The sequence below is a fragment of the Cryptomeria japonica genome, chromosome 8, assembly GCF_030272615.1.
Source record: "Cryptomeria japonica chromosome 8, Sugi_1.0, whole genome shotgun sequence".
Taxonomy (NCBI): Eukaryota; Viridiplantae; Streptophyta; class Pinopsida; order Cupressales; family Cupressaceae; genus Cryptomeria; species Cryptomeria japonica.
Window position 1 is genome coordinate 516,050,154 of NC_081412.1, and position 12,954 is coordinate 516,063,107.

Genomic DNA, 12,954 nt, shown 5'->3' on the forward strand with positions numbered 1-12,954 from the left:
AGCAGATGCAATAACAATGGAACATGGACCCTTCCCCTAATAAAATCACCATTTATTCAGATCCCATTTGTAAAATGTCCAATAAACTGCATATTTTTTGTGATTCAAAAAGCTCAGACCTAAATCTGAGATGCTCAAGCACAAATACTTAAGCTACATGCGATACTCTAGTGTCATTTGCAATTCATTCATCGTATAAACCAATTCCATGCAAGCACAAAAAGTTAGTCCATACCAGATTTTGAAATCTCAATAAACATAATATTATAATACCACCTTCCGCTGTTTTAAGCGTCTATAGACAAGTCTTCACTCATCTTATTACATGTGCCTTTTTATTAATGATGAACCATAACCTTACAATCCAAATTCGTGGCCATATTTCTTCAGAACAAGCTTCACATTGAATGCCTTGTAGATAAGGCATGAATATATCAAACATGTACCTAAACAAGCAAACATTCAAGTCCTGCTCTAAATCCACTGCTAGATACAGATAAGAAATAGTTAACTTAGCAATGAGCATCATCTTGCTGACTTGAGATCTGATGAAGATGTAGAGCAATGTTCCATTGTTGAAAACACTGCACATTCAAATCAGTGAATCTCCAGGCAAATGGTGAAGATTTTTGCCCAGTTGACAGACTGATTATTTTGGGGGAAATCAAAAACCCCATCCTCAGAAAAATTGCTTCTGGCAGATAATTTGACAAATAATTAAACAAATGAAAAATTGGAAATATAAAATCATGTTTCATATTGAATAATGGTGGCTTCCTCTACGACAAGCCATTCTGTTCCCTCATTGCTATCTCCTGTGGTTCCTGAACAGCTCTGCAAATGAAAATTGCATTAAATGGCCGCTAAAGGTATTTACTAAGAAAGGATACAGACAAGAAACGGTTTACATACCTGGGCACATGTATATACAAAAAGTGTTAGCCATTCCCAATTATTTGCTAAATACAAAGACTCCGAATCCTTGCAAGCCTGCTGCAAGTAATATAGCAGAGGTGGCATCAATTGCATTTCATAAACTCGAGGTCCTCCACATAGCGTGCAAACACCAGGATCTCCTTGATCTTTATTTGCCAACAGTGGTTGACCTCCAAAGCAATATCTGAAAAGAATACCCACTTTAAGAATCTAACATCGTCCAGAAGCTCTAAACACATTTCTGGACATTTAGGGAAGCAACTCCTTTGGAAACATCGATAAGTGTTAAACTCTTCTCTGCCCTTTTTCAGTAATGTAAATCAATTTTCACATCGACTACCAACCTGTATTGTAACTTAATACCTGATACATTGCTCTGGGTACCAGTCAAGCCTCTTCTTGAACTTAAGATAGGTTCTATCCGCACTCAAGGCCCTGGCATGCTCATATTCCTCCCCTTCCCAGGTTCCATCCTGTGCATCTTCAGCATCATAATTATGTGCTGCTTGATAATCCACAGATGCATGCAAAGCTGACAAAGCCCTGCTGCCACGGGATGGTTGTGACTCGTTTTGAGAATAGATATAAAAACATGGAAGCACTGCATGCATGACAAACAAATATTTTAGTTATTATAAATTTATATATATTGTGTGAGTTTGCAAAAGTTAGAGACCATTGGAAACCATAGACATATAAAAATGAAAGAAACTGAAAATTAAGGAATAAGCCAACGGAATATAAGGGAGCAAGGGCCCATTCTATCCTCAATACCATGAACAATTGTTAGTTAAGAGGGAGGGACATGATTTAATCGATTGAAAATTTGCACCAGGCTTCTCAGCCTTTAGCATCTTTCCCTGCTGCTAAAGGTTCTGGTGGATATTAGGATAATGTACATATAAAGTTATAAACACCTCAACCACCTATTATGAGATCGATGTGGAGTGATTTTTTTTAATTATCATTTTGTTAATTGCTCAAATATTCCAGTGTAAGGTTAATAAGGATCTTTTGAAAATTTGTGAATCAAATACAGCAGTTCAAAGGAGCAAAAGCCCATATTATTATCCAGATGCTACGTGGCTTTGTCAAAATGTTCTGCCTATTCTAATTGATCAGGAAGGTTAATAAGGATCTTTTGAAAATTTGTGAATCAAATACAGTAGTTCAAAGGTGCAATTGCCCATATTATTATCCAGATACTAAGTGGCTTTGTCAAAATGTTCTGCCTATTCTAATTGATCAGAAAAAACATCTGAATTCTATTTCTATGATTTTTGCGTGACATGGTCCTCCAGAGAGATGTTCTGTTTGCTTTTGATATTGAATGCCTATAGCCTGACAACCCCACTGAAGGTGGCCTGCTAGCATCAATGCATTTTGTCACTGGTTGAGTTTCCACAAGACATAGTTGACTTCATTGTTCATCTTGCTGAGATGGTGCTCAGCCAGTGCGATCTGGAATTCAATGGCAAGTTCTGCACACAGTTAAGAGCCATTGAAGTGGAGAGTAATTTTACTGTGATCTATACTCGCTTATTTTTGTGCTTTCTGGGACTTGCAGGTGGAAAGCATAATTGATGGTAGTGGTTTGTTCTTCTAAAAAAGATTTATTGATGATTTTTTTCAATAGTTTGACTCCAGAATTTCTCTGCCTAACTAACTCAAAGCATATAATTCTTAATCGGTTACAATCTTGGAGAGTGTTGTCCTCGAAAATTACAATTTTGGTCATCCTGGGATACTAAGCACTCAACGTCTTCAAAAACAAATCAATGCTTACCAGTATATAACAGACTCCTCACACCACCCATTGCATTAGAAAAAGCTTTCACTGTCAGTGAGATTCCTCGCAAGGGAAAGCATCAAATCTGGTTTTAGCAGCATAGAAACAGGGTCTTCAACAAATTATGGGTCCAGTATTTAAAGATTTCTTTTTGCTTCTTTGTTCTACAAGTGAAGTTTGAGGGCAGGAATTACTTAGTCCTATTTACAAAAAGAAAAATCTAATTTGTTTTCAAGTTCAAAAACTACAAAAATTTTCACATGGGATTTTTCATTTAAACTTGGATTGGTTGCATTAGCTAACGTTACTTGGGCACCATATACAGAGGTCAAAACAAGTCAGATCAGGTGAATTGCTGTAAGCTGACCTGCAATCTAGACAGTGTTTGTGCATAAAGATAATAGAGTTAAATAATATATGGGGTCCATGCCACCAAAAGATGAGAGTATTGGCATATTATTTTCAAATCAGAGTACATGAATATGCGGGAAAAAAATATAATTGATAATAATGAGAACATCCATTACAGTATTAAAAGTAGGTATATAGTTACAAATTAGTCAAATCCATATGGTGGTGTGTTAATGACATTATTATACAATGCATAGCAATCAGGTTCGACAATTTCAATAGGTTGGAGAATGTGAAAGGTTTCCTGACTTTGGAATTCCAAAAATGTTAGAAAAGGATTAAAACGATAAAACATTAAAAAAATTCATGATCACAAAAACAATATAAAAATTAATATATATAATAGAAATATTTCAACATGAAATCCTCATGGTATTTCAATTTTGGACACATCACTCTACCATACACTATCATATATAAACTTAGAAAGTGGCATTTATTCTCAACCCTCCATCTTTTAGGCCCTAGTTCTAGCAAGCTATAAATGGCAATATAAACTGTAGACACCTAAATCTGTCCATGCTTCACCACACTGGAGTTTACCCCATCCTAGCCAATTTAATAGATGATATCATATTTATAATTTATTTCATCAATTACCTTTAACCCTCACCCTTAATTGAATAAATTTAGATTTATTTAATGAAGTTTAACCTTTATCCCTCACCTCCAATTAAATCAATTTACCACGGTTCCTTATACCTTGGTGTATAATGTCAAATAACATATCAAATCTAGGTTGCTTATTAAATCCTAGCCATTGAATTCATCTACATGGATCAAGATCTAAACTTTCCATTACTTGACAAGTGTCCTAACCTACCTACCCTACCCCTTGCTCACACGTGTAAGCATGCAATGGTCACTTCATAGCCACCCTACCTCTTACGCATGTTATAAGGTAGCCACCCTACCTCCCTCACACTTGTATCTTTCATGAGCCTCTTTATGTGTGTGCTCACATGTGTGAGCACACCTAGCTCTTACACCTATGGCACACGTCATTCTCTTGCTTCCACCTAGTGACACTTATCACAAGGCTAAACCCTTAATCCTTGCCCTCACTCTCAATTCAATCCTAGCCATCCATAAGACATTGTATCTTGGCCCTTGATTTTCATCATAGAAAATCTAAAAATTGAAATCTTTGCTCCCATTTTGATCATCTTCCATCATCATATCCATATGCTGCCACTTTCTTCATCTATCAATTCTATTCTCAAATCGTGCTGCTACCATAAACAACCAAATTCACCCCAACAACAACAACATCAAAAAGAGTAAATCAAGTGAAAAAAGGTGCATTCCACTTTAGCTCAATCCGAGGAGCAAGGTCATTCGAGGTAAAAAGATTTGGTTTATGTTTAATCTTTATGTTCATTTCCTCATTTGATTTTCTTTGTGCTCATAAACATCTTCAAAATAAACCCTCACTGCATGATATTAATTCACAATCATTGATACAATTAATGCCAACATCTTGATCCAATGCATGTGCACTAACAATAAAGTATTCATTATGTCCATCAAGGTTTTCAAAATGTCTGGCCTGGAGTATAAGAGCATTTGAAAAAAGGTGGTCAATGTCACAATCAATATGTTCGCTTCATATTGGCAAACTCTGTCCAATAGTTTTAGCCCCTCTAGAATAGAGATTTGGCAAAATCCCTTGAGGTTTTGTTGAACATTGTTACTATAATACAAAGAGAATATAGAAATCAATTAAAAATGTGGTCAACAGCCAGAGGCTTGAGACGTTAATGTCTTTGCTGGATCTTTTCTTATGTAAATTTAATTATTCATAAATAGGAACAATCCAACTGGATCTCTTCTCTATTTTTGGGTTTCCACTACTGCCTTTAACCTTTGATATATTCATTGAGTATGTAACACAACAAACTTGTCCCCTCTTAGGCCTAGCCAAAGCAGGAGATTGTGAATCGTGACAATGATGTGTAGCTAGTTGCATTCCCTCAAGCTAAGGATGATTCAAATTTAGGTTTAGCCACACCTGATCATGGTGATAATGCCCCCAAAATTGAAATGATGAGGCAAGTCGATCATGAAGCATGTCCTTATTTTGTTGTAAAACTCATGAAATGGTGTTACAAATGTCAGCTTAAAGAGACCAACTGCACCCTAAAAAAACTAAGTTGCCGAATCAGGTACGGGAACGGGAATGGGTAGGTGGGTACGAAACGTCAGTACGGCAAAAAACAATTGAGGGATTGGGTACGTTTTTGGTTCGTTCATACAAAAATTAAAAACAATTGAGGGATTGGGTACGTTTTTGGTTCGTTCATACAAAAATTATATATATATATATAGAATTAAGTTTATAATGTCATATACCAATACATATGCTAAACAAAACCATTACAAATTTCAAATTTTGCAACATAACATACTAATTTAAATTCAGTTTTCAATATCAAAAAGATCAAACTAGAATCTCATGATAGATAAGTTCTGAGTTCACTAATCAGCACTGCAGAATATCAAAAAGATCAAATTAGAATCACTAAACATTTCGGCATCTAAAAACACAAACCCCAGATGAACCCACAGGAGATTCGTTTCAGAATCCGATTCCGGTACATTTCATACCCAGAATCGCCTGAAAAATCCTGCAATTCAGCAACTTAGTAAAAACAACTCCAATGTATGCATAACACACAACAACATAAATGAACAGGTAAGACACCAAGTTCCCTCAGACATACTTCTGTCTTATTAGGTCCCTTTCAATACCAACGTCACCTTTTAGGAAGCTAAACAATCCCTCTCCGAACCCAAATTGTAATTTAAAACACCGAAACCATGGTTAGACAAAAAGGGATACATAATGGTGCACTCTTGTATGTCCCTTTAAAAAGATTGTTTTAACCTTAAAATTAAAGCCAAAAACTCATAGTTAAGAACCATCTTTTGATAGTTAAAACTTAAAATATAATTTCAAATGCAGAACTCATAATGCATGAAATCAGTGATCAATTTGGGATAATGTCAAAGGTGAAAAAGAAATATAGGATTTACTAGGCTAGTTTAACCATATGACTCATTCACCACGCTGTTTTTAATTAATTCCTGTAATGGCCATTCTTCACCTCTAATCAAGTTTCAATTTCAGTTAAACCATATCCTACCTTATTTTATTCACCAAACAATAACTTAGAAAGGAATGCACACACAAATATTATGCCAAGTCTCTTGTACCAAGATCTTCCTTGTTCAACATTTTGAACAACAGTGATTCTCCTAGTTATACTAACTTACTAGTAACTTGTAAATGCCATAGGCTTGTGTGCTCCTTAGAAAGAAACCAACAAGGCTTTTCCTTGTTCAAGGTTTTCAACAACAGTGATCCTTCTAGTTACACTAGCTTACAAATGATATAGGCTTATGTGCTACTTAGAAAGAAACCAACAAGGGCACTAAGTAGCACATGGACTAAAAACTGTAAACACCACTCATGAAATTGTGACCAGGGACGCACAGATTCAGTATCAACTGCTTAAAAGGAAATTGGTATTCCCATACAAATATTAGAATTAGAAAACAAACATAAAAATTCTGTGGCACACAACTACAAATTAGCTGCTAATATATTTGAATGTACAAATTTTAATACTTTTGATGCCAAGTCTTGTCTCCGAACGAGACAATCATATAAGTCTAGAAGGCTACTAGGGGATAGGGTATAAACAATTTACAAGAGTCTTGAAAAATTTGAAGTAAATAATTCGTGTATACAATCAAATGTATAATTCCTATGTAAGAGGAAAAAAAGTAAAACAAATGTATATGTTAGTATAGATAAGTTGGAAAGCATTTGGTAGAAATATGAATTGGGCCATTTGTAACAGTTGTGAAATTCTGCTATTTTGCATAGGTCAACTTAGTACTTTCACCATAACATCATTGAATAAGCAGTGATTCAATTCTTTTGATTCATGTTTATGGAATAGTGATTGTTATTGTGTAAGAATTTCCCTACTATTCTGCCATATCATACATAAGCAACCATAAATAATAAAAAGCCTAGAGTTTTGTTTTGTCCTGCATATTTATGTTTTGTATATCGAGATAACTCATGTAACTTTGCATAGGCCTGCGGAAGCCCAAATTCATTCTTAGACTACAACATTAGTGGATCCTCAGTGTTTTGCTATGAATGAGTTAACAACAGTTTCACTGCCACTTTGAACAACCCATGTCTAATGTAAATGATAAGATGGCTCCTAGCCAACAAAAACTTAAGCAGTGACTAGAGGTCTGGATACAATACTTGCAGAGAATTAAACAACAGAATATGGAATCCCAAGACACATTCATTGCAAACAACAATCATGGTAACATATATGAGATGTTTTCAAGTGTGTTTTCTAATAATATAGCCTGCGTTACTGGGTTCGGCTGTTTAGGCCCGCATATGGCAGAAATACAGGACATGTTCAGGTCTGGCTCCAAATCCCAACAAATTCTCCGACTTCCCATCTCTGCAACAAAAAATATAAAATTTCAATCTCATCTCTAACTTGCCTAAGTCTCCAACATGTCCCTAAGCCTCGCATTTTCTGGCAGATCCAACAATGACGACATCACAACACGGATTGGATTGTGCCTGCCGATTTGAGGGGTCATCAACAGCGGATCATCACAGGTATACTATTTATTATAATATCAAAGTAGCTGGGTACACCCATGCCCCTCCCCCAGCGCACATACCGCCATATTGGATACAGATATGGCTTGGACATGTGTCGGATACCATATCCACATGTTCTTAAAAACCACTAATTTTCTAGCTGTGTCAAATAGTGATACTATGTGATTTGATTTAAAAAAGTGTGACATGAACCTTCCTAAACTAAATTTAAAAAAGTTCATTCATACAATTCTTGTTTTGTTTTTTTGTTTTTTTGTTTTTTTGTTCTTTGGTTTTTTTGTGAAATTTTATATTTTTAAGTTTAGATTATTATTGTTTATTTAGTTCTTTATTTTAGATTTTAGTTTTTAATATATTTGGAAATTTTTGTTTTTTAATTAATATTTAAATTTTACTTTATTTTATCTCAATTTAGATTTAAATGACATTATTGCTAATTTAAAAATAGGTCCTAGCTTGTATATTTTTATGTATATTGTAAATTGTTTGATCAACTCATAATTATTTATGTAGCAATTGTGTGTCTATGTTGCTTTAAAAGTCATGAAAATATCCTCTAATAACTTAGAAATTTGAGTTAAATATATGTCTGTTTTTTCTTATAGATGTTGTATACATCCATATCCATATTAGGGGTCTTCAAAAATGGCCATATCCGTATCTCATATTTTATCCATATTAGTATCTGTATATGTGTCCATGCAACTTTGTATAATATACTATTGATTATATCTTCTATTTATAAATATTTATATATAATATACTGTGACGTACAGTATTTAAATATTCCATTTATTGGTAATTATGAGTATCATTACTCTTATAATTTATAATTTTGTTATACATATATCTGTACCCATACCCAAGGAAAAAAAATTGGTGTACCGCCATACCAGGTTCCAATACCCATTAATTGGTGTAACTTAGAATCTAGCATAGTGACTTGTAAGGTTGGGGCACTGTTGTTTGAAATCCAGATAGAATGAACCATTTGTGTTGAACGTGAGAAAATCATTGTCTTTGCAAAAGTCACACTGAAGGAACAAGAACTGTGGATTTCTAATTCAACTATCAATGGATATGTAATATGTATCTAAATTCATAATATCTGGAAATAGATCTTTTCATAGTGCTTTTGATTTCTTTATGTGCAGTGTATGGGGAATACTTTTCTGTAAGTTCCCATTCTTGGTAATTGAAAAAAATTCCTGAAATTCACCCTACCAGATGGAGTAGTCTGTTTCTGTCATGTCCCCACCAAAATGAGAAGACACAGCCTTTAAACTATATTCCAGATGGCTGACTTAAAGACAACGGCAATTTAAATAAGAGTCATTTAATATTGATCTAAGGAAACGATGATCATTAAAATAAATAAAGAGAATAGTTCAAGACAGCGATTTCCTACAATAGAAGTTAATTAAAATATAATTAAGGGTCAAGAGTTATGACTCTTTCAAAAGGGCAAAGATAATGAAGAGGCATAACTTCTCCCTCATATTTGAAAGATAAAAAAGGCAGAAGAAATCATTTGACGTGGGCATCCATAAAGGATCAAAATGGAATGATGAAGAAAATGAGAAGAAAAAGAAAAATTATCAGAAATGGAAACTAATATTAGCAGCAATGCTACTTATGAGATAAAGATGATAAATTAGTAGAAGTATACATCTAAATATATGTGTTCTTACAATAAAGATATTTGCAGAAATTACTGACCTTGCAAGTAATCCAAATGCTCTTTTATTATAACCATATAATGGAAGATTCATTTGATAGTGCATTCTGAATTTAGAGAAACAGGTTGCAAAACAGAAGGCTGATCAGCCTTTCGAGTTCACAAGAGACCTATCTTTCTTCAAGCGTGCCACCTCGAGATGGAGTGCTTGTGGGCTGGGAGACGTAAGGGTGCTCCTGAGCTTGATGGAGGGGGTAATCTCATACTCATATCAAGCACGCCACCATGAGATGGAGTGCTCATGGGCTGGAAGGCTGGTTAGTGCTCCTAGGCTTGATCAAGGAGGATGGAGTGCTTCCAAGGTGAATTGAGGGATGGAGTCGATGGGCTGGGAGACATAAGGGTGCTCCTGAGCTTGATGGAGGGGGTAATCTCATACTCATATCAAGCACGCCACCATGAGATGGAGTGCTCATGGGCTAGAAGGCTGGTTAGTGCTCCTAGGCTTGATCAAGGAGGATGGAGTGCTTCCAAGGTGAATTGAGGGATGGAGTCGACTTACGATCCTACAGTCCTACCATACTCCGTGGGCCAAGGGGCGAGTGAGTGCCCTTGGGCTTGAAGAATTCTCCAAGTATGCCAACCCGCAAGGGATATCTATTACAATATTTAATTAGTATTTTAATGGTCAGTAGTGTAATTTTTGCTTTATTTAGTTTTCTATTTTTGGCTTCTATTTTTAGAAGCAATTGTTTCTTTTTAGAAACATCGTCACTTGTAATTGCCTATTTAAACGGCTCTATAATTGAATAAAGTAATTTGATTATTTGAGCAATAATTTTTCATTGTATCAAAGCAGGTCGATGGGATTCTTTGAAGTTAGGCGAATTTTTTAATAAAGTTTGTGGAGGTGCAACATGGAATTTATTCCAGAAAAAAAATTTAATTGTTTTTTTTTATGAAAAAAAAAAACGATTCTGCAATTTTCGAAGTCAGTTTTTGGTGACTTGCCTAGGGTTTCTGTGCACAGATTTGGGTGACCAGAATTATTTTTTTGAGCCGTGGGCTGGGTTTGTGCAAAATCTTCCGTTCACTTTTTTTTACCTTCGCGATTCTGGGCGCCAATTTTGTTTTCGTCGTGGTCTGCAGTAGCGATTTTCTGCTCGCGTTTGTTTTCGGCGGCATTTTTTGAGTTCGCAATTTTTACCAGGTCAGTGATTTTTCCGCAGCTTTTTTTGGGTCTGCTTCACGCGATTTTAGGTCTGCTGGGCGAAGTTTTGTTTTCGGCATGATTTTTTCATCTGAAAAATCACAATTTGCATCTTCCAACAGACATTATTCGACCTGTTTTCTGCGTGTTTTTTTTATCTGAGCAAAACAAAATCGCGATTTTTCGGTTCTTGTCTGCCCGCGATTTTCCTGTGGGATTTCGCGATTTTCAGTGGAAGTTTCTATTTGGCGACCCACGGATTTTCCTGGCTTTCTTTGACGCGATTTCCGCGATTTTTGCCCGATATTTTCAATAGCAACGGTGGCATTTCTTTTGCGATTTTATCAGTTTCTGGTTTTTTTTGGCACCGACTAGGGTTTCTGGTTTCTAGACCTACACGGCGGCTAGGGCATCAACAACGATTTTTTTAAATCATATTATTTTCTATTTAATCTCATTTTTTAAGCAAAATCAGATTTTTTTTTCTTCTGCAGGAAATTTACTTTTCTGGGTTTTCCAGAATTCTGAGACTTGGGTTCCGTGTCAGTATTTCATGCCTTGGGTTTTATTAATTTTGCCCCTTAAAAAAATTATTTGCTGGGTTTTAATAGGTTTTTTCACAAAAAACATTTTTTGGGGTTTTACCATTTTTTTTTACAAAAATGATGATTTGTAAATCCAACTTTTAGGGTTTTCACGATTTTTTCCTAAAAAATTGTCTGTGGGTTTTCTGATTTTTCGCCATAAAAATTCATGGGAGGGTTTTGCTTGATTTTTTCCTCTAAAATCAAGGTTTTACTGCATGATGTCTAGTGTTTTAAACGGCTCTACAATTGAATAAAGTAATTTGATTATTTGAGCAATATTTTTTCAATATCGTGGGCCAGGGGGCGAATGAGTGCCCTTCGGGTTGCGGTCTCCCCTCAAGTACACCAACCCACAATGGATGGACTAAGCCCTACTCATGATCTCGCAATACAAGGGAATTTCCCCTTAAGACTGCAGCTTGCAAATGTTACAACGAATTCCTAATGAGAATATTATGGGAATCCAAATTGAAATGGCTATTGCTTATTTGGATTTAAATATGAATGATATTTATGGATATCATGATGTTTACTAATGATTAGAATGGTATATGATATTATGGCTTATAATTTAATGTCAATTTCCAGTGACTAACATTGTCTGCAGGACCTAGACCAGGTTTTCTCTTACAGCAAACATTTCTATCAATAAATTTGTATTCTTAAACATTTTACATTTCATATTTTTAATTGAAAGTATGGTTTTAGGGCAAAATACAATAATATTCCCAAAAGGGGACTTTACAGTTTCAATCAATCAGGAATGTGATGCCATGATGTTGGGATGAGGGAAAGACAAAAGCATCAGAATGCAAATGGTTGCAGGTCCAAACAATAGAAAAAAAATTCACACACAGAGGTACTCGCATGCATATTTAATAGGAAAAAAAGATTCAAAACCTTCAAGAGAATACTACATTACCAAATCAGGTTCAAGGGTTCAGGTATGTGGGTATTTGGGGTCTAGGGAGGGATGAAATAGGCGTTGGGTTTTGTTGACATGTTTTTAATGACTACATCGAACACAGAATAAAGTTACCAACAGTCACCTTACTCTCTCTTGATCAAGGTTAGGTCATATGCTAAGATTGCAAAAAGATAAAACGGCTAACTCCAAGGTTCCTATTTGCTTCAGACGTGACTCAGTTGGCAAATGTGATATGCTGGTAATCCAAGGGGTCTTACGTCTGGATCGTTCTTTCACTTCTTCGCTGCCGCTGGAACTCCATCATCAGATATAGCGATTGCGTGATGCTTCTGCTTCGAACGAACTAAAATGAACTGAAAATAAAGGGGAAAGGGTTTAGAAGGATCTAATATGTTCCTAAGGGCAGTGATATCAATAGTTAATGCTTTGGTGGACAAATTCCAAATAAACCAAGCTCCGCTTCGCCAAGTTTAACTACAACTCTGCAAAAACCGGTGCAATCTTTTGAGGATGCTAAAGGATTTTCATATTGAGAAAGTGCATTTGAATACCCAACACGGCGCAATCCAAACAACTATTCACAATCGAACATAGCACAAATTTGGGGGTTCAGACTAACTTTACACAGCATCTTATAATCAACAAGATACCAAAAGTATGAACCATGGAAATTCATCAAACACCATCACATTTTCCATTGAAAATCAAAGCACTTTACTACTACTTTAACTGAGGAAGGTGAAACC

The 12,954-nt window shown here is 35.4% G+C and overlaps 1 protein-coding gene across 1 annotated transcript in view; it reads right to left on the bottom strand.

The window, feature by feature from the left end:
* Nucleotides 1-239: 239 nt before the first annotated feature.
* Nucleotides 240-12,954, bottom strand: part of LOC131041850 (uncharacterized) — a 49,158-nt gene continuing 36,443 nt past the window's right edge. The window contains exons 6-8 of the mRNA XM_057975074.2: nt 1,300-1,537; nt 913-1,120; nt 240-834 (exon numbers count right to left, since the gene is read on the bottom strand). Of these exons, the coding sequence (XP_057831057.2) occupies nt 748-834; nt 913-1,120; nt 1,300-1,537 (533 nt within the window). The 3' untranslated portion in view covers nt 240-747. The remainder of the gene's footprint in view (nt 835-912; nt 1,121-1,299; nt 1,538-12,954) is intronic.